The 21,981-nt window shown below is 52.4% G+C and overlaps 1 protein-coding gene across 9 annotated transcripts in view; it reads left to right on the top strand.

Moving 5' to 3' along the window:
• PAX7 (paired box 7) overlaps window positions 1–21,981 on the top strand; it is a 110,503-nt gene that overhangs the window by 42,650 nt on the left and 45,872 nt on the right. For all 9 annotated transcript variants that reach the window (XM_033079690.2, XM_042779957.1, XM_033079693.2 and 6 more), the window contains one exon: window positions 8,895–9,094. In XM_033079690.2, the coding sequence (XP_032935581.1) occupies window positions 8,895–9,094 (200 nt within the window). The remainder of the gene's footprint in view (window positions 1–8,894; window positions 9,095–21,981) is intronic.

Genomic DNA, 21,981 nt, shown 5'->3' on the forward strand with positions numbered 1-21,981 from the left:
TACTTTTCAGGGCCTGAGACAATAAGGTGTTCTTGAGTTTCAGGCCTAGAGAGGAATTGTTTTGTCTGAATAAAGCAGGAGAACAGCAGCTGACAGACCATGGAGTTGGAGAGCTGTGCACTAAAGCAGCTCAGGATCTGGAAAACAGAAAATTAATCCTAAGGCATCACCTCCTTCCTTCCCTCCCTCTCTCCCGGGCTGGATCCTGCGCCTGCCACAGGCACGAGGCCATGAATATTGAAGTGCCAGAGGGGCTTTTTATGGACTCCACAGATGTGCCGGGACTCGGGGCCGGCCCCATCACCTCGGGCCGCCTGAAAAGGACGAACAAAAGCCCGAAGAAAGAGGGCGAGGGGCGGAGGGGGCAGGGAGGCGAGGACCAGGAAAAAGTTGAAAGCGAAGAAAAGAGGGCTGGAGTTGATGGATATTCCATCTGTTTATGTTCAGGGAATTCACAAAGGCTGCCGGGGACGGGGCTCCCTGTTTGCCCTCCCTCCCTCCCCAGTGTTCGGGATGGGGAGGGTTTGTTCTCTGCAAGGAGCAGAAAGGTTTGGGTTTGTGTGGGGGCAGGGCAGGGGGGCTGATCCTCAGGATCTGCCCCGTGGATCCTGCTGTTCCCACAGGGAGCCTCTGGGATGGGATCTGGGATCAGATCAGCCATGGATCCTGCTGCACCCACAGGGAGCCTCTGGGATGGGATCTGGGATCAGATCAGCCCATGGATCCTGCAATTCCCACAGGGAGCCTTTGGGATCTGATCTGTGATCAGATAAGCCCCGTGGATCCTACTAGTCCCACAGGGAGCCTCTGGGATCAGATCTGGGATCAGATCATCCATATGGATCCCACTATTCCCACAAGGAACCTCTGGGATCTGATCTGGGATCAGATCATCTCTGTGGATCCTGTTATTCCCACAGGGAGCCTCTGGGATCTGATCTGGGATCAGATCATCTCTGTGGATCCCACTATTCCCACAAGGAACCTTTGGGATCTGATCTGTGATCAGATCAGCCCCATGGATTCTGCAATTCCCACATGGAGCCTCTGGGATCTGATTTAGGATCAGATCCATCCCATGGATCCCACTATTGCCACAGGGAGCCTCTAGGATGGGATCTGGGATCAGATCAGCCCCATGGATCCTGTTATTCCCACAGGGAACCTCTGGGATCACATCTGGGATCCAATCCAGGATCAGATCCCTCCCCCTGTAAATCAGGACAAATTTCAGGCTCTTCCCTGACTTTCCTTGGGCTCCACGCGTGGCTTTGGGGAAGAGCAGCTGGGCAGGGATGAAATTCCGTCTCCTTTGTGGGTTTGGAAAAGCCCTCCCTGGGTTCAGCTTCCCGGCCAAGGCACGTTCTGAGCCCAGCCCCGGGTCTGGCCGTGCTCAGAGCAGCTCCTGGCGCTGGCCAGAGGATTTGGGGATGGATATTCCAGGGAAATTTGGTGTCTCCAGCTTTTTCTTCCCAAAATCTCCCATTGCTGCACTCACGGCTGTGACTCCAGAGCTCGGAGGGACAAAGGTTCTGCTTGAACAGGAGGGAATTTCACAGGGGAAAATGGGAATTTTGGGTCCATGTGGATCCCAAATTAAGGCTTTAAGGAAAATCCAGCCTGGAATCTCGCTTGTGTTCCATGGTCAGGGGAGAGGGAAGGGATTGGGAAAGACCTTTAGGGATGTCTATCTCCAATCCCAGGTGTTCCTGGGCAAGGGTTTTCCTAAAATCCCCAATCCCTGAGCTGGGAGGAAAATTCTGGCAGTGAGAGGAAGGTTTGGGGTGAGAAAAATAGGCAGAGATAGGGGGAAATGTGGAAAAAGAGAGGGGGAAATAGAGAAAAAATATGGAAAAATAGAGAAAACCAGAAAAAAAAAATAGAGAAAAATATGGGAGAAATATGGGGAAAATATGGAAAAGTAGAGAAAACAGAAAAAATAGGGAAAAATATGGAAAATTATGGGAGAAGTATGGGAAAATTGAGGGGGAAAAAAGGAGAAAAACAGAAAAATTTGGAAAATTTGGAAAATTGAGACAAACAAGAAATATGGAAAAATACAGAAAAAAAATACAAATAGGGAGAAATAGAATGAAATAGAGAAAATCGAGAACAATAGAGAAAATATGGAAAAATAGAGAAAAATATGGGAAAATAGGGAAAAAATCTAGAAAAAATACAGGAAAAAAATAGAGACAAATATGGAAAATAGTGAGAAACAGAGAAAATCAAGAACAATAGAGAAAAACACAGGAATATACAGGAAAATGGAGCAAAATAGAGGAAAAATATAGAAAAATTAGAGAAAAATATGGAAAATTAAAGAGAAGTAGAGATAAATCCCTCAGCTGGTCCCCAAATTTCCCATTTTCCTGGCTGCTATTCCAGGGCAGCCCCCATCCCCTGGTGCAGAATTTCTAGATTAAATCTCACCTCCAGAATTCCAGGATTGGTTTCTGCCTCTGCTCCACACCAAAGGCCTGTGCTCTGTTAGTCTGGAAAACTCTGGGAAAGAGTTGGGAAAGGGCTGGGAAAGGGAGGGAAGAGAATCCCAAGGTTTTGTTGTGTGTGCTAAGGGGATTTCTGGGAGTTTTGGGAATTTGAGACCCAGGAATGTTCTTGAGAATGGGAATAGGGAGCACAGGGTGGGTTTGTGCCTCCTCAAAGCCCTGCCTGCTGTTTCTTGGGAATTCAGGAATTCCAACTTTTCCAAGGGAGGGAGGGACAAGGGGGTTCTGGGGTTTGTACTGGGAACAAAATAAGTTGTAGCAGGACAATTCTGTGCCGCCTTTTTGGGCTCCTTGAGGCCTTGTTTGCACCTGGATGGGCTCAGTTTGCTCCTGCCTGGGGAAAAGCAGAGCTGGGAAGGCTGGGAGAGCTCCTGCTGGGGGCAGGTCCAGCCCAGGAGAGGATAAATCCCCATCCCAGTGATCCTGGTTCATTGTGTCCTGCTTCCTTCCTGCCCCGATGGTCTGGAATGGGGGATCCAGGGATTCCTCCATGTCTGAATCCCAAAAATTCCCCCATCCTGCCCCAGGGTAGGATCTTAGCCCTAATCATGGGGTGGGCTGGGAGCAGCTTAAAGTTGATCCAGACCCATCCTCCTGCCATGACAGGGACTCCTTCCACCATCCAAGCCCTGTCCAGCCTGGCCTTGGACACTTCCAAGGATCCAGGGGCAGACACAGCTTCTCTGGGAAAGCTGTTCCAGGGCCTCCCCACCCTCACAGCTGGGAATTCCTTCCCAATATCCCACCTAAACCCCTCTCTGGCAGTGGGAAACCATTCCCTGATTTTCTCCATCTCCATCTTTCCTGTGCCTCCTTCAGGCCCTGGAAGGGCACAGTGAGGTCACTCTGGAGCTTTCCCTTCTCCAGGCTGAACAATCCCAGGTCCCTTGGTCTGGGCTGGGCTGGATAGAGAGATCTGATCCTCTGTGGGGCTCTCACTCAGGTCTTGCCAGGACCTTCCAAGCAGGTTTTCCTTCCTTCTCTCATCCCATTAAATCCAAGTTTTCCCAGGGCTGCGCTGACTTCCCGGGCAGCCACCTCTGGGTGGGATCCATGGAGCATCCCCGTGCCTGCAGCAGCTGCAGGGGGAGCTTGCTGCAGCCAAGTGCAACACAAAAGGTGCAGCACCAGCCCAGCCAAACCCAATCCCACCCTAATCCCACTCCATCCCTAATCCTGCTCCCTCCCCAGTCCCATTTTCAATCCCATTCCCTCCACAATTCCACTCCATCCCTAATTCTGCTCCCTCCTCAATCCCAATCCCATTCTCAATCCCACTCCATCTCTAATCCTGCTCTCACCTCAATTCCACTCCCAGTTCCATTCCCTCCCCAATCCCACTCCATCCCCAATCCCATTCTCTGTCCCCAATCCCACTCGAAATCCCATTCTCAGTCCTACTCTGTCCCCAGTCCCATTCTGTCCCCAATCCCATTCTCTGTCCCCCTCTCTCCCCAGTCCCACTCCTTCCCCAATCCCACTCCCTCCCCAATCCCATTCTCAATCCCACTCTGTTTCTTATCCCACTCTGCCCCCAATCCCACTCCATCCCTGATCCTGCTCCCTCCTCAATCCCACTCCCAATTCCATTCCCTCCCCAATCCCATTCTCTGTCCCCAATCCCACTCCCAATCCCATTCTCAATCCTACTCTGTTCTCAGTCTTGTTCTCTCCCCAGTCCCATTCTCAATCCTGTTCCCTCCCCAATCCCATTCTCAATCCCACTCCCTCCCCAGTCCCATTCTCAGTCCTGTTCTCTCCCCAGTCCCACTCCTTTCCCATCTATCCCATTCCATGTTTGGGATGGTGCAGCAGGCAGGGATGTGCTGAGGGGTGGCCGGCAGCCCCATTCCCCCAGCCCCATTCCCCCATTCCCATTCCCCCCGCCCCATTCCCCCATTCCCATTCCCCCAGCCCCATTCTCATTCCCCCATTCCCCCAGCCCCATTCCCCCAGCCCCATTCCCGTTCCCCCAGCCCCATTCCCCCAGCCCCATTCCCTCAGCCCCATTCCCCCAGCCCCATTCCCGTTCCCCCAGCCCTATTCCCATTCCCCTAGCCCCATTCCCGTTCCCCCAGCCCCAATCCATCTCCCATAACGAATGCTCTCCCACGCCCATCCTGGCTCCCGGTGCCTCCAGGACCAGCCTGGGGCTCCTCGTGGAGCAGCCCTGGCTCAGGCTGAGCCTGGAGGGCCTCGCTGGGGCTGGTTCCTGCTGATCCTGTGGGATAATTTAACTCCAGGGCCAAGAGGAGCCCAGGAGCTGCGGCTGGAGAGGAGAGAGGAGGAGGAGAAGGGAATGGGGACAGGGGACACAGCCAGGCCTGACTGCAGATGGCTTTTCCTGGTCCCCTGCTCCAGTTCCAGCCTCCCCCTGCTTCTTCCAAACCCCTCCAAAGGGCTCTTGCTGGTTGTTCCCCAACCTGAACCAGCAGCTTTGCTCAGGATTGGGAGTTTGGGGCTGTAATTCCCACATTTCCTCACGCTGGAATGAGCCCTGGGACAAGGCCAGGCTTCCCTATGTCATCTTTCCCTGCACTGTTCCAGCCACTCCAGGGGGGTTTATTCCTTTTTCCCAGCTCTTCCTGAAGGGGAAGGATTCAGCATTGCTCCACACAAACCCTCACCAGGTTCCTCCACGGGGTCACTTCACCCCTTGGCTCCCAAAAATTGCCCAGACATTGGAAATCTCCCTCACAGCAACAGGAAGATTCCACACTGCGTCCTTGCTGCCACTCCCAGGATGAAGCTCTGACTTTTTATTCCTGAAATTACAATTTCTTCCTAAAAGCAAAGAGATTTGGGCAGTCTGAGCTTTTCATTCTGAGTTGCAGAGCAGTTACTCTGAAAAAGAGATGAAAAAACAATGGAATCACTCCTTAAAAAGCCCAAATACAGCAGGATGAGAGTGAGTCCTGTAACCTACACACTTCTCTCCTGGTTTTTCCCTCTCTCCTGGTTTTTCCTTTTCCCTTCAGTTTTCCCTTTTCTTTTCAGTTTTCCCTGTTCTCCTCCTTGTCCTGCTGGAGGTTTTCCCCTCCTTTCACTCCCGGCTCAGCTTTTCCTGTCAATCTTTCCCAGGATGAGATCCTGGGGGCTGTGCCTGCTGCCAGCCTGCTGCTTCCCATCCTTCATCCTTCCCACCCAGGAAGGTGCTGCTGGAAATTTCTGCACCTTTCTCTTTGCAGAGCAAAGGGTAAAACACCACCAGGCCATTCCTGTGGCAAAAATCCCCAGAAATTTGGGTATCCCCCTGCTCCCGCTGCTGGCAGCCTCTGCTCACACAGGGATGGGTCGGAAAAAATGAAGAATTTGAGTTTGGGATTCTCCACAGCTTTGGAAAACCAAGCACAAAGAGCTCTGGGGAGAATGTGGGGATGGATTGTCTGGGATATTCCAGCTTGGTTGGGAACAGGAGCGACCTGTGGGGCTGTGAGAGCGGCAGGTGAGGGAGCTGCTCCTGGGGTGTGCTGGAGGTGTCACAGAGCCCATCCCAGCTGGAAAACATTCCCTGTCCTTCCCCACATCCCTGCCTGACAGCAGCAGCTGCTCCAGCTGGGAGCAGCTGGTCCCAGGCATTCCCTGGGAGTTTTCTGCTCCCTCGGTTCCAGCTTTGAGGTCGGGTTCTTGGAGCCGTGCACTTGGCACTGGGAGCTGTGGCTGCTGTTCCCAGCCCTGCCCAGCCCCCGGGGTCACCAGGGGTGGGTGGTGACTCCTGCACGGCTGGAAAGGGGGAACAAGGCCTGGCTGGAGGTCTAGGGAAGCTTGGGAATGGAGAGGTTTATCCTGGAATTGGTGTTGATTGTCTCAGCCCTGAATCAGCACCGCGGTGGGGACAGAGGGTGGCAATCCCTCATCCTCTCCCAAAACTCCATGGACAAATCAGGGATCCTTGAGCAGGAGCTGGGGAAGGAAATTTGGGGGGGATTTTCCCTTCCCAAGTGAAAATCTGGCACAGATCCTTTCCTGGGTGCTTTTCCCTGCTCCTGGGAGCACCGGGTCCCAGGAGTGGGATGGGAGGAGCAGCTGAGCCCATTCATGATGGAACTGTGGTCAGCAGCTCCAGGGAATTCGTTGGAGCTTTCCAGATGTGACTTTGCTCCTCCAAGGCCCAGATGTGCAGGCTCCTACCTGCCCTGCATCATCTGGGGCCCAGATGTGCAGCCCTGCTGCTCTCAAGCACAGATGTTCCTTCACCTGGAGACCCCTGGAAATGGACAAATCCCAAAAATCTCATTTAGAAACAAACTCTGGCTGCGTGAGGGAGAACACCGAAATTTTTTAGAATTTTATTTTTTAGGATCTTTAAAATGTGGAGCAGATGCTGCCCCTCTGAAGCCATCAGGGGGTTTCTCAGTGATTTTGGGGGACAGATCCAGAAATCAAAGGGTTTAGATCTAAAAGCTGAATGTATTTAAGGCATTTAACAGAACACCAGAGCTCAAAGGAGGGAAAACCTCTCCAAGGGATGATTTTCCCCCCAAAAGAACCCCTGGAGCAGAGCTGCCCTGGCTCCAGCACCTTCTCCAAGGTCCCACACTGCGTCCTCCCCACAAGCCCCGCGACATAAAAGGAATTTTGTGTGGAATGCAGAGGCTTTTTGTGGTGAACTGGGTACAAACGAGGCGGCTCCGGGGGGATCTGCGCCTCCCACCCCTCAAACTCCCCAGCAGCTGTCGGGAGCCACAGCTGCAGCTCCCAGCGCTGCCAAGAAGAAAAGCAGATTTTTGGGTGATGATAATATAGGAGCTGAACAAAAAAAGGGGGAAAAAAATAGGCTGGAAAACACGGTTAGAGACTTCAGGGGGCTTTATGGTCAAGCTGAGCTTACGTAAGCCCTGCTTTAATCCTAAATTAGCAAAGGTTCGCCCGAAAGAAAAAGGACTTTGCTGTGAGCACGATTTGGTTCTGGCTCTCAGCAAGGCTGGGTGGTTCCTGTGGAAAACAACAGCCAGGCTTGGGAAGGGAAAAAATCAATTAATGCAGTGAATCCCCTGATTTCTTGGGAAAGAAGGAAAAGGTGGCAGGGCTGGAGCTGTCCCCAGCTCAAGGGTTTCTCGTGTCCCATTGTCCCTTCTCTGCTGCCCTGGCCTGGCTGAGACCCTCCAAAATCAACATCAGCATCCCATAACCCCCCCATGGAACATCTCTGGAACCTGGAAATGCTCCAGGAGAGACAATGTTGGAGTTCCAGGTCTTCCAAAAGCTGCTGAGGACCTGGAATGTCCATGTGGGGCCTTCTGCTTGATCTCCAGCCAAAAACACAGAGCAAAGCTGGGCTTATTTATTCCAGCTGGGTTCAGGAGAGCCCCAGGAGGCCATGCCTGGTGCTGGGACTGAGGCAGGGAGAAGGGAAAGGGAAAAGTCCAGGGAAAGTCGAGGTGGAGGAATGAGTGACTGGTTAAACATTGGGAAAGGATGGATGGTGCCTGAATCCCATAGGAAATTTGGGAGTTGAAGAGCTGAGCTGTCTCCTGTGGGCAGCCTAACCTCCAACTGAAGCCAAGCTGGAAAAGGTTTTCCCATCTATGAAAATTCCCAATTGTTCCCTTTTTTCCCCCATCCTAAGTTTTAAAAACTGAAATCTTCAACCTCAAAACTTGATACACAAGTCAAAGCGTCATTCATCGACAACATTTCAGTTCCTGCCCTTTGCAGGACAAAATGGGCAACTCTGAAACAGAAATTTCCAAGGAAAAATGGAAATTCCTTGAAATAAGCCAAGCGCTGGAAGTTCATTTCCCTGTGACAATTTGATTCAGGGACTATGAACTCCCCTTTTCCTGTGAGAAATTTTCATTTTCCAAAGTTTTCTTGGCAACATAGGGGAAAATAACGGTAGGAAATACCATAAACAGTGTAAAGGCAGTGGATGTTTTGTCCAGATGGATGTTTTGGGCAGAGTTTTTCCTTTTGAGGAAAATGTGGACTCTCCTGGATCTCTGGAAGTGTCCAAGGCCAGGCTGGACAGGGCTTGGAGCAGCCTGGGACAGTGGAAGGTGTCCCTGCCATGGCAGCGGTGAATGGGATGAGTTTTAAGATCCCTCCCAGCCCAAACCAGTCTGCGATTCCAGAATTCCCATGGCTGAGGAGATAAGCCAGAACTTGAGAGACTCCTTTTCTTAGATATTGGGAGGAAATTCCTCCCCGGGAGGGTGGAATGGATTCCCAGAGGAGCTGTGGGTCCCTGGCAGTGCCCTGGGAGGTGCCCATGCCCATGGCAGGGATGGCACCGGGTGAACCTCGAAGCCTCTCCACCCCAAACCAGAATATTCACAATTCCAGCTTTATTTTGCCAACTTTGCTGGGCTCTTTAACCCTTCCAAATATTTTTCCCCGTGAGACTTAACCCCCCCGCTGATGTCTCTTATCTCCTGTCCCCAGGGAACCGCCTGGACGAGGGCTCGGACGTGGAGTCGGAGCCGGACCTGCCGCTGAAGCGGAAGCAGCGCCGCAGCCGCACCACGTTCACGGCGGAGCAGCTGGAGGAGCTGGAGAAGGCGTTCGAGAGGACGCACTACCCCGACATCTACACCCGCGAGGAGCTGGCCCAGCGCACCAAGCTCACCGAGGCCCGCGTGCAGGTAAGGCCTGGCCTAACCGCGTGCAGCCCGGCCTAGCCCCACATTGGTCAGCCTAACATCGCACTGCCCGGCCTAACCCAGCACTGCCCAGCTTAACCCAGCACTGTCCAGCCTAACCCTGCACTGCCCGACTTAACCCAGCACTGCCCAGCTTAACCCAGCACTGTCCAGCCTAACCCAACACTGCCCAGCCTAACCCTGCACTGCCCGGCCTAACCCTGCATTGCCTGGCTTAACCCAGCACTGCCCGGCCTAACCCAGCACTGCCCGGCCTAACCCCACGCTGCTCAGTCTAATCCCGCACTGCCCAGCCTAACCCAACACTGCCCGGTCTAACCCAACACTGCCCAGCCTAACCCTGCACCACCTGGCCTAACCCTGCACTACCCAGCCTAACCCAACACTGCCCGGCCTAACCCAGCACTGCCTGGTGTAGCCCTGCACTGCCCAGCCTAAGCCAGCACTGCCCGGCCTAACCCAGCACTGTCTGACCTAACCCCATGCTCCCTGGCCTAACCTCTCTATCCCCAGCCTAATCCTGTGCACATCAGCCTAGCCCTGCACAGCCCAGCTCAACCCCGCATATCCCAGCCTAACCCCGCACATCCTGGCCTAAACCTAGGCTCCCCGGCCTAACTCTGCACCCCTCAGCTTAACCCCATGCTCCCCAATGTAACCCTGCACAGCTCAGCCTAACCCTGTGCACCCCAGCCTAATCCTGCGCATTCCAGTTTAACCCTGCTCTCCCTGACTTAACCTTGCGTAGCCTAGCCTAACCTCACTCTCCCTTGGCCTAACCCTGCTCTCCCTGGCCTAACCCTGCTCTCCTTGGCCTAACCCTGCTCTCCTTGGCCTAACCCTGCTCTCCTTGGCCTAACCGTGCTTTCCCTGGCCTAACCCTGCTCAGCTCAGCCTAATCCTGCTCAGCCCAGCCTAACCCCACTCTCCCCGCCTGGAGCACGGCTGCTCCTTCACTGCCTCCTCCTAACAGAGACAAACCTTCACACTGGGGTTCAAGCAATCAAACTAAAGTCAGATCTTTATTGGAAACTTCCATCCAGGCATGGACACAGCCAGTCATGGCATTCCTACAATCTAATTAGAGTGATTAATTAGGATTTCTGACAGGTACAGCCAATAGGGTGTTGATCTGTCCCAGGAACTCCCCCCATGTCAGCCCCAAGGACTTCTTGGCCCCATTTTCTTCTCAGATTGTGGTTGGGAAACAAAAGGTTCTTCCCCTTGGAAACAGGACTCAGCAGCGTTTCAGGGATGTGTTTGAAGGTTCATTCTCGTTCTAAACTCTTGGAAAAAGTTTAAGGAAACCAAAAAATTCTGTGTAACCCTGGGGTTGATGTCCTACAGAGCTACAGATGGAGGGGAAAGCAAAGATCTTGAGGCATCACCTCCCCTTGGAGAGGAGCTGGGAATGAGTGAGGCTGCTCCAAGGTGGGAGCGAGGTCAAGCCCAGCTCTGCCTCTCGGGCTCCACGGGTTCCACATTCCCACGGACTCAGAGAGGCCCTCTGGATTTGTACCAGTCCTGGATTTGTATCAGTCCTGGATTTGTATCAGTACCAGCTGCAGGGTTTGCATCCCCGTTGGGACCAGGAGCCAAATTTTGGCATTTTCCCTTGGAGGCGATCCCTGCGCTGGCCGGAGAGGACGCGGCTCCAGCGCGTTTCTTCCCACCTGGAGCAATCCCACACTTCCCAGCCTCGCCCCGGGGAGCAGCAGATCAGATTTTGCAAAGTTTGCAAGTTCCACATGTGAATTTTCAGACAAGTTTTGTTGGTTTTGGTTTTTTTCCCCTTGGATCTCTGGAGAGCACAACAGGGGCTGGGGGGGAAGGGGAGGGGAGGAGAGGGGAGGAGCGGGAAGGGAGGGTTTGGAGCTGGGAATTCTGACATGGACACGATTAATGGCCCTGGTGGGAGCTGCACACAGAGCCCCTTATGTGTCCCACATAAAGGCTGGGTCAGCAGCGTGTGCAAACAGCACCAGGATTCCCGGGATAATGGAATCCCTCGGGAAAGGCAGGAAGGGGGAGGGATTGAGGTCTGGAGTGGGGAAATGGAGACCCCCGCAGTCTGTGCCCCCAGCAGGAATCCCTGTGGGAGCAGGGAAGGCTCTCCAGGCTCTCTCCTGCTCCTGGAATGAAATTTTCCTAAGGAAACCAGGCTGGATCTGCCTGTGGGATGTGCTCACCCAGCAGCCAGAACTGCCAGAGTTTTGGGGTTTTCCCCTCTGATGTTCAGGAATGGGGGTGTCCCCCACTCCTGGTTAAGGATTTTTCCCAAAGAATTGTCCAGCACTCCCAGCACTGCCACAGGAGCTGTCACTTCCCTCCTGGGAAATCCTGGATTTTCCTGGAGCTGTCACCTCCCTCCAGCTTCCTCTTGGGAAATCCTGGATTTTCCTGGAGCTGTCACCTCCCTCTAGACTTGGCTGTGGAGATTGGAAAAGGAAATCCAGCACAATTTAGCTTTGATCTTGGCTTTGATCTTGGCCCAGGGAGTCCAGAAGTGTTGATTTGGTGGCCGTGCAGGATCAGGGGTGTTTGGAGCCAGGGAAAGTGGCTCATTAAGGGAATGAAGCCACCCGGGGTTGGAATGTGTGAATTCCCCCAGTTTTGTTTTGCATATTTTGCCCTAATCGCTCTTCCTGGTGTAGGTGGGCACAAGCTGTCGAGCAGGGGATGGAAAATGGTTATTCCTGTGGTGAATAATGGGAAAAAATGGAACTTTGAGGAAGAGCAGAGTTTAGGGAACACCATGGAAGTGATGCTGAGGAGGAAGGGAAGAGCCCCAAAACGCCAGGGAGAACACAAAATTTCCCCAAAGATCTGGGAGAAACAATGGAGGAAGGACAAGCCAAAAAAAGAAATAAATAAATTAAATTTAAAAGAACTTTTCCCTAGTCCCAAGCTGGGATGTCCCAATCCCTCCCTGCTCCCAGGCCCTCGTGGGGAGGCTCCTGCCAGGGCTGTGCAGCAGCTGCTCTCTGAGGCGCATTCCTGCTGCCTTGCTCATTCCAGCAGCCTGGCACCAGCAGCCTCTTCCCACCACTCGGGAGGCTGCCGGCCCTTGGCAGATTTTCTGGATGTCAGGGCAGATCTTCCACTGCCTCTCAGGGTCTCCAAACATTGTTCAGTCAAGATCTGGTGCCAAAAAAAAAAAATCTAAAAAATTTTAAAAAGTAGTGACACACACACGTGGACACATCCAGCAGGGAATCAAGATCTGGTAAAAAAAAAATAAAAATTAAAGCTAGCTCCACACATGTAAATCTACATGGACACATGCAGCAGGGAATCTTCCCCCACCTTGGGGGTTCTCTTCTGTCTCGAGTGAGTTTTTAAGCCAAGGATTGAGTTTTGGGTTAAAAATGGCTCTAAGGCAGCAGGGCCAGCTCAGAGTGGGGGTTCTGGGGGTGTTTATGAGACTTGGAGGGACAGGACAAGGGGGAATGGCTCTGAACTAGAAGAGGGACAGATAAATGGGATAGCTGAGAGCAATTCCTCCCTGGCACAGCTGTGGCTGTCCCTGGATCCCTGGCAGTGCCCAAGGCCGGGTGGGACAGGGCTGGGAACAGCCTGGGATAGCAGGAGGGGTCCCTGCCATGGCAGGGGGGGCACTGGATGGGCTTTGAGGTGCCTCCAACCCAAACCACCCCAGGATTCATTCCATGATTCCATGCCCATCCTCCTTGTGTGGGCTGGGGGCAGAGGTGAGGAGGCAGATGAGGGGACTGTGACCCAAAAGAGGCGCTGGAGAGCAGCTGCCCCACATCTGCTCCTCGTTCCACTCATCCCTTGGATCACAGCTTGGGGGTGGTGTTATTCCTACTCCTGTATCCAATTCCTGCTCCTGTTCCTAGTCCTGCATCCAATTCCTGCTCCTGTTCCTATTCCTGCATCCAATTCCTGCATCCAATTCCTGCTCTGTTCCTATTCCTGCATCCAATTCCTGCTCCTGTTCCTACTCCTGCATCCAATTCCTGCTCCTGTTCCTACTCCTGCATCCAATTCCTGCTCCTGTTCCTAGTCCTGCATCCGATTCCTGCATCCAATTCCCATTCCTATGCCCATTCCCATTGCTATTCCTATTCCTATTCCTATTCCTATTCCTATTCCTATTCCTATTCCTATTCCTATTCCTATTCCTATTCCTATTCCTCTTCGTATTCCTCTTCCTCTTCTTTTTTCCCGTGCTGCATTCCCACTTTGACACTCCCTGCCCAAACCCAAAGGGATTTGTCCTCTCTCTTTGCTCCTCTGTTGGTTTCCCCACATTGGAAGGCAAATTCCCCCGAGTGCTGAACTCCCCCCAGTGCTGAATTCCCCTGAGTGCTGAACTGCCCTGAGTGCTGAGCTCCCGTGAGTGCTGAACTGCCCTGAGTGCTGAACTGCCCCAGTGCTGAACTGCCCTGAGTGCTGAACTCCCCTGAGTGCTGAACTGCCCTGAGTGCTGAACTCCCCGAGTGCTGAACTGCCCTGAGTGCTGAACTCCCGTGAGTGCTGAACTGCCCTGAGTGCTGAACTCCACTGAGTGCTGAACTGCCCCGAGTGCTGAACTGCCCTGAGTGCTGAGCTCCCGTGAGTGCTGAACTGCCCTGAGTGCTGAACTCCACTGAGTGCTGAACTTCCCCGGGTGCTGAACTCCCCTGTTTGCTGAATTCCCCCAGTGCTGAACTCCCCCGAGTGCTGAACTGCCCTGAGTGCTGAACTTCCCCGAGTGCTGAACTCCCCTGTTTGCTGAATTCCCCCAGTGCTGAACTTCCCCGAGTCCCGAGTTCCCCGAGCGCTGCTCCCTCTGCCCCATCCCCCGAACTCCCTTTCCCTGCCCTGGGAAGCTCCGGCAGTGCCAGCCCCTCCTGGCAGGGCTGGAGCCCGGCTGGGCACGCAGCTGTCGGGATAACGGGAACTCTGACACGTTGACAGCTCATAAACCCCTGAGCTGGAGCCCTGAGCCGCTCCCGGCTCCGGTTTCTTGGCAGATCCCGGGAGGCTGAGCGGGGTTTTGGCCGGGTCACGGCGGTGTTTGGGTGTTTGGGATGCAGATCCCGGCTCAGGCTTCCAGAGGGATGAGCTGTGAACAGGTTAATCCCAGGCTGAGCAGAGCCGGGGATGAGCCAGTGGTCAGCCAGTGCAAATTCCAGGGATTTGTCCTTGTGCCACGCAATGTCCTGACTCAACTGAAAGAATTCTCACCCTTCCCACCCGCCCGGAAAACAACCCGTGAACGTCGCAGGCATTAGGGAATTAACAGGAGTTCACTGCGTTAATTTAGTGGCAGCTTTGATTTTGATCTTGGATGTTTTCTGGGATTTTTCACCCGTTTTTGTAATTATCTCATGGATGATGTCAAAGTTTTGATGTGGGGAAAAGAAACAAACCTTAAAAGGGACTCTGTGACAACTTTGAAGCTTTTCTCCCTGGCATTCCTGGTGGAGGGATTTTTCCCAGAACAATCCATTTCCCATAAACAATGGGGGATTTGTTTGTGGGGTGGTTTTCAGCAGGAAAATCCTTTTGCCAGGAGTTTTTTCGGTAGGTGTAGGAATGACCTCTCTGAGAAGTGCTGGTGTCACAAAAGCCACCAGGGCCAGCAGCCCTGGGGCTGGGGAGCTGGAATTAATCCTTGTCCTGCACAATCCCAGTTGTGGGCTGGTTTTCCCAAAGCTGTTCCATTTTTAGGGCAGGTTACCAACAACCCATGCTGCTTCTTTCTCTCATTTCACCAGCAGGAAGAAATAGAAAGTAAAATAAAATTGTCCAAATTATCCACTTTCAACTTGGGAATTTCTCCATGTTTTGCACAAATATTCCCTGGTGCAGAGATTCTCATTTTTTTCCTAGTGCTGTGATCAAGCCAGGGATTGGAATTTTACATTCAAAACTCAGCCAAGATCTCTCCCCAGAAAACCCCAGAGGTGTTTTTGGCTCCTCAGCATCGCCTGAGGGTCACTCAGGTGGTCACAGCAGGGCAGGAGCAGGTTTGGGATCCTGGTCCCTCCTGGGGGATTTCTGGGAATCCTGGAGGGAAGCACCGAGCTTTGGTACCGATCCCAGGAAATTCCCTGCGCTGAGGAACTCCCATTTCAACCCCAAATTAAATCAGGTGGCAGAGCTGGGGGTTTACTGATCCTTCTCTATCCCATCCCATCCCATCCCATCCCATCCCCTTGAGGAAGTGTTTAAGGAACATTGCATTCCTGGAGGAACCAATGTCCCAATTAAATATTTCTTGCTAACAAGGGTTTGTTTAATCAAAATCAGGTGGTTTCCCCCCAAAAAACACCACTCACCTGTTCCTTGAAATCCTATAAGCAGCTGCCACCTCCAGGAACCAGCAGAAATTCAGACTGAATTCCTTGGATAATCTCATTTGTGAGGAGCCATTTGTTCTGCTCCACTAACCTGGTTTAATATTTAATATTTCCTATTTATCTCCACCACATCACCCACCAGAGGAAGAGGCTCAGTCCTGAACCTGAGCAGGAGCAGCAGGGAAAAACCCACAGGTCCCAAATCCCTGTGTCCTCCTGGGATTTATTTTTTTCCTGTTCTGTCAGGAATCCTCTCTGTGGCCTCAGTGATGTCCCTGGTGTCAGGGCCAGCAGAGCAAACATCCCCTCTGAAGTGGTGTGTGGATTTATGGGGTCCTACCAGCACATCCCACCCTGGTATGGAGCAGGGAACACCCCTGGGGTCTCCCCAGCTCCTCTCTAAAACTTCTCTGCATGCCCTGAATTCCAGTCTTGGTGGGATGGACAATGCCCTGCTCTGCTCCAGGAGAGCTGGAGAGGTCCTGACCCAGCAGAATTCCCTTTCTGCAGCTGGGAAGGGCCCTCAGCCACCCCTGTGGAACATTCTGGGTGTGCTGAGGCCATAAAAGAGCCTTTCCCACCTGGTTGCCTGAGCACAAACAGGTGCTGCAGCCCCCTTGGCTTTCCCAGCCCTGTTTCCATTTATTTTCCCATCCATCCCATCCATCTTTCTCCCACATCAAGTCCTGATTAGGCTGAGCAGGAGCACAACAGGATTTTTTTTTTCCCTCCCACAGGAGGCTCTTCTTGACCTTCCTTTCCTCTCCTTGTCTGACAAATTGTGGGAGCTGACCCATAGCTGGGATAATTCGCTCCAGCCCCATCCTGGCAGCAGCTGCTCCGGCAGGGATGAGCTGGGGAGATTTCCCAGCTCCTCTCCCATCCCTGGGAGGCCTGAGGGATGTTCAGGAGCTCCAGGAGCAGGGTGCAGTGGCACAGTGGCTGCCCTGGGTGTCACCAGGCCATGAAGAACTCCTTGGAAATCTCCTTCCCAGCCTTTTCCATCCCCATCTCTGCTCCCCCTCAGCAATGCCAAGTGGTTTTTAGAACACACTTCTCTGTTTAAGGCACGTTTTGAAAGGTGATCCACAGAGAAAACCCCAAAAGCAGCAGATACAGGGTGCTGTTCCAGTCCCTGCTGTGCTCCCATTCCTGTGTCTGGGCAAGGGGGTTTGGGGTTGGCTCTGCAGGATTTGGGGAAGGGAGTTTGGGGTTGGCTCTGCAGGATTTGGGGAAGGGAATTTGAGGTTGGCTCTGCAGTGTCTGGGGAAGGAAATCTGGGTTTTTTTCAGCAGGATTTGGGGAAGGAGTTTGGGATCGGTTCTGCAGTGTCTGGGGAAGGAAATTTGGAGTTTTTTTCAGCAGGATTTGGGGAAGGGAGTTTGAGGTTGGCTCTGCAGGATTTAGGGGAAGTTTGGGGTTGGCTCTGCAGGATTTGGGGAAGTGAGTTTGGGGTTGGCTCTGCAGGATTTGGGGAAGGAGTTTGGGGTTGGCTCTGCAGTGTCTGGAAAGAGAATTTGGGGTTGGCTCTGCAGCATTTGGAGAAGGAGTTTGGGATCAGTTCTGCAGCATCTGGAAGGGGATTTGGGGTTGGTCCCCAAGATGTGGGAACCCTTTTGTAAGCCCAGCCTCGGAGAAACCTCTCCGGTAGCTCCCAAACTTCCTCCTCTTCCTCCTCTTCCTCCCCTTCCTCCCAGCTGGCTGCAGCAGCCCAGGCTGCACGGCAGGCTCCAGGCTCGCTATGCTGTAACAGGATCCCGTGCAGGGGAATCTTTGGGGGCTGATAAACCCCGAGCAGCCGGGAACTGTTTCAGGTTCCCTTTGAAGTGCACCTCGCATTACAGCGAGCTGCTCCAGCCTCGGGATTTCAACCACCAATAAAATGATTTATGAGCATAAAAGGCCCGAGCCACCTTTGAGCTGGGGGAAGAGGAGGAATTGCAAACGTCATTAGCTGCAGAGGCTCTGCTTTTTCTCCTCTGGGTTCGAAATGAGGGGCAGAACCGACCTGGTTGGGCCGTGGAACGTCCCTGCCTGTGCACGGGGAGATAAATCCCAGCAGGGGCTTTGTGCCAGGGCTCGGTGCCTGTGGGGCTGCAGCCTCCAGCCAGGCTCTGCTTTACACTCTGGGGAATCTCTTCTGGTGCAGGTGGATTTTTTTTGTGCTATCATTCCTCGTTTGTTTGGCCGTGCTGCTCCAAGTGATGCCTGGAAAGGCTGAGCTGGAACAGAGACTGGACAGGGCAAAAGGAATAAAATAGAAAAAAAATAGGAATTTATTGGAAGGATTCACCTTGGGCAGTGCAAGAGCCTGGCTGGGGCTACACCCAGATCAAATCAAGGATGGATCCTGGGCACAAGTTTTACACTTTTATAAGTTTTGGTTCCTCTGCACATTGGGGTCAATTGTCCAAGCACAGCCCCAGGCTATGAAGTCTCAGCCCCTTCTCCTTCCCCTTGTTTCTGCTTTTTGGGTTCCAGTTGTCCTTGATTCTCTGGCTAGGAAGAAATTGTTTTGTCCAACTCCCCTGTGAACAGACCTCACTAACACCTAATATGAAGTTTCAGAGTTACACACCAAGCAGCAGAGATTCTGAAAAATAAAAAAGCTAAACTCCAAGGCATCACAACAAATGCTGAGATCTCGCTTTGGCTCCAGTGAAAGAGCCTCAATCTCAGCTGGCTGAGTGTGGAAATCGCCCAAAATGTGAAAAATAGGGGGTTTATCCTCAGTTTAACCCCATGCACGGGCTGTGTGAGGACTCAAATGGGTTTTGACTTCAATCCCAAAAGCAAGTTTTCCTGGAGTCACAGGAGGAGCGTAATTAGGAACTGGATTTCTTTGCTGATAATCCTCTCCCTTGGAGTTTATCTCCCCTTTCTTCTCAAACACTGCACACCAAAAAGCCTCATCCCCAGGGTGACTCTACCTGGCTGTAAAAGGATCCAGAGTATCCCTTTATCTCCGAATAAAACAAAGGAATTCCACGGGGTGTGGGAAGCAGGACGGGAGGTGCTGCTCTCACACAGGTGGATTTTAATCCTGAACACATTTAAAGTGGAAATGAGCCCAAAACCACCTCACACGGGGCATGAAACGGCACAAATCTGTTCTGAGTTGTGTTCTGATCACAGAAGTGAGACCCCAAGTCCTCCTGTCCCATCCTAGAACATCTCACTCCACATCTTCTCCCAGAGCATCTCATCCCCAGTGGATTTGCAGCATCTGGTTCTTGGCTGGGGAAAAAAAAACCCACAAAACTCTCCCACCCTTGGGGAAGTCAGAAATGGGTGGAGTGGCTTTTTTATTCCTGGGTTCTGCTTCTCCTTCTCTCTCGATGCCTGGATTGAGATCTTGGTGATGGTTTTGCTTCAGGTGTTGGATCTTTTGTGCTGTTCTCTGCATCTTTTTGGAGTGGGAGCTCTTCCAGCCCCAGCCTTTTCCTCTGCAGAGAAAGGTTTATTCCTTTCTTTTCCTCTTCAAGGAGCTTTCTTTCTTTCCTTTTTCTCTGCAAAGAGAATGTTTCTCTTCTTTTCCTCGGCAGAGAAGGGTTTATTCCTCTCTTTTCCTCCTCAAAGGGAAGATTTCTCTCCTTTTCCTCTGCAAAGAGAACATTTTTTTCTCTCCTCTTCCTCTGCAGGGAGGTTTATTTCTCTCTTTTTCCTCTGCAAATAAATTTTAGTTTCTCTCCTTCTCCTCTACAAAGACAAGGTTTATTTCTCTCTTTTTCTCTGCAAGGAGGTTTCTTTCTCTCCTTTTCCTCTGCAAGATTTCTCTCATTTTCCTCTGCAAAGACAAGGTTTATTCATCTCTTTTTCTCTTCAAAGAGAACATTTCTTTCTCTCCTCTTCCTCTGCAGGAAGGTTTATTCCTCTCTTTTCCTCTTCAAAGAGAACATCTCTTTCTCTCCTTTTCCTCTTCAAACACAAGGTCTGTTTCTCTCCTTTCCCTCCACAAACACAAGGTTTATTTCTCTCTTTAAGTACCAGAAATACTCAGGGTGTGGACAGGACAGGAGCAGAGCAGAGCAGACCCACAGTCCCAGACTGGAATTGTTCACTTGTGCAGGACAAAAAAAATAAAAGAAAATAAAGAAAAAAGGCAGGGGATCCTCTTTGCATGACCAAAAGCTATTTAGGTGATTTTTAAAATATCTTTATACCTCTTTGCATGACCAAAAGGTTATTTAGGTGATTTTTTTTTTATTCCTTTGTGCAGCTCCCAGAACCTTCCAGGGACAGGGTGGATAAATTGCAAAGTGCCTTAGCCTGGAGGTTCATTCACAGCTCTCCCCTCAGCTCTGTCCCAGATTTGGGGGATTTGGGTGCCAGGAGGTGTGAGTGACCCATTTCTGTCACCCTGCTGGAGGGGCTGGGGAAGGAGGGCTTGGGTGCCAAGGACCTGCCAGGGCCCCACAAACCGCTCAGATCCTGCCCTGACACCAAAGGGAACCGGGGGTTTCTTGTTCTCATTGTGCAAAAACAGCAAAAAAATCGGAGCCTGGGCCCTGCCTGAGCCATCAGCCCCTGTGAGAGGGGAACAGAGCCAGGGAACCCCAAAACAACCCCAGGAAATGGATCCAGGGAACCCCAAAACAACCCCAGGAAATGGGGAACAGAGCCAGAGAACCCCAAAACAACCCCAGGAAATGGGGAATGGATCCAGGGAACCCCAAAACAACCGCAGGAAATGGGGAATGCATCCAGGGAACCCCAAAACAATCGCAGGAAATGGGGAATGCATCCAGGGAACCCCAAAAAAACCCCAGGGGGAAGCTCAGGGGACTCTTCCCAGCAGGCACGAACAGGAGCCAGAACTCCCTGAGTGAAAATTGCCTTTTCCAGTGAGAAAAACCTCAGGAATGAGGAACCATGTATAGGGAACTGTTTGGGGCTTGTGGGACCACGGTTCTGGGGTGTCTGGGAAGGGAGTTTGGGGTTGGTTCTGTGGGATTTGGAGAATCTGCAGCATTTGAGGAAGGGAATTTATGTTTTTTTCAGCAGGATTTGGGAAGGGAGTTTGGGGTTGGTTCTGCAGTGTCTGGGAAGGGAATTTGGGGGTGGTTCTGTGGGATTTGGGGAAGGAGTTTGGGATTGGTTGTGTGGGATTTCAGGAAGGAGTTTGGGTTGGTTCTGTGGGATTTCAGGAAGGAGTTTGGGTTGGTTCTGTGGGATTTGGAGGAGTTTGAGGTTTTTTTTCAGCAGAATTTGGGGAAGGCAGTTTGGGACTGCCCCCCCAAGGTGTGGGAACCCATTTGTAAGCCCAGCTCCTGATCTGAGGCCGAGCAGCTTTGGGAACCCGATGGGGGGGGGTTCCCCCCACTCTCGATTTTTGCTCCATTTTTTTCTCACTGCTGTGAAATTCAATCGTGTTTTGCAGCTCTTGAGGCCTCCCAAAGCCCAGCAGCTGCGTTCTCATCTGGCTTGAAAGCTTATCCTTGTGAACCCCAAACACAGCCAGGCCTGAGAGCCCTCCCTGAGGAAACAAAGCCAGCCCAGCCTGGGAGACTCGGGCAGGGCTTGGGCAGAGCTTTTTACCCTCAGAAGGGAGATTTTGCCTGATAAAACACGTGGGCAGCCCCAGAAAGGAAATTTTCCTCAATAAAACACATGGGCAGCCCCCCAGAAAGGAGAATCCCCCCAATAAAACACATGGGCAGCCCCAGAAAGGAAAATCCCCCCAATAAAACATGTGAGCAGCCCCAGAAAGGAGAATCCCCCCAATAAAACACGTGGACAGCCCCAGAAAGGAGATTTTCCCTGATAAAACACATGGGCATCCCCAGAAAGGGGAATCCCCCCAATAAAACACATGGGCAGCCCCAGAAAGGAAATTTTCCTCAATAAAACACATGGGCAGCCCCAGAAAGGGGAATCCCCCCCAATAAAACACATGGGCAGTCCCAGAAATGAGAATCCCCCCAATAAAACACATGGGCAGCCCCCCAGAAAGGAGAATCACCCCAATAAAACACATGGGCAGCCCCAGGAAGGAAATTTTCCCCAATAAACACACGGGCAGCCCCCCAGAAAGGAAAATCCCCCCATAAAACGACCATACACACTCAGAAAACCTCTGGAGCCTCGCGGGTGGAGCAGTGCCGCAGCAGAGCTGAGCCCAGCTTTGCCCTGGCGTTAGGCCGGGTTTATTTTAAGGCAGAGGCTGCAGAGCAGTTCTCGCAGAGCTCTGGCAGGCTCGGTCGGAGGAACTAAGCCCCGAACTCCCCGCGGGGCGGTTCTATCTCCTGAGCTTGTCTAACACCGCGAGCACGATGCTAATCTGGCCATTTATCCCTCCTGACAGTGCCACTATTATAGCGCTTAATCCTCCGGCAGAATTCCCAGCCCCGCAGATAACGAGGCTCGGCCAGGTGGTACCGGAGCATCTCTGGGGCTGGGAGGGGCTCACAAAACAAACCCCTCATCCCTGTCCCTGTCCCCGATGGGAGCGGCTCTCCCGGCTCCCAGTCCCGCCCGGGGAGAGGGAAGGGAGGGGCGAGGTGAGAATTGGCCAGAACACCCCAGGGTCTGTGCCCAGGAGCGGCTTGAGCCTGGCTT

Source organism: Catharus ustulatus, chromosome 24, assembly GCF_009819885.2.
Source record: "Catharus ustulatus isolate bCatUst1 chromosome 24, bCatUst1.pri.v2, whole genome shotgun sequence".
NCBI classification, from domain to species: Eukaryota; Metazoa; Chordata; class Aves; order Passeriformes; family Turdidae; genus Catharus; species Catharus ustulatus.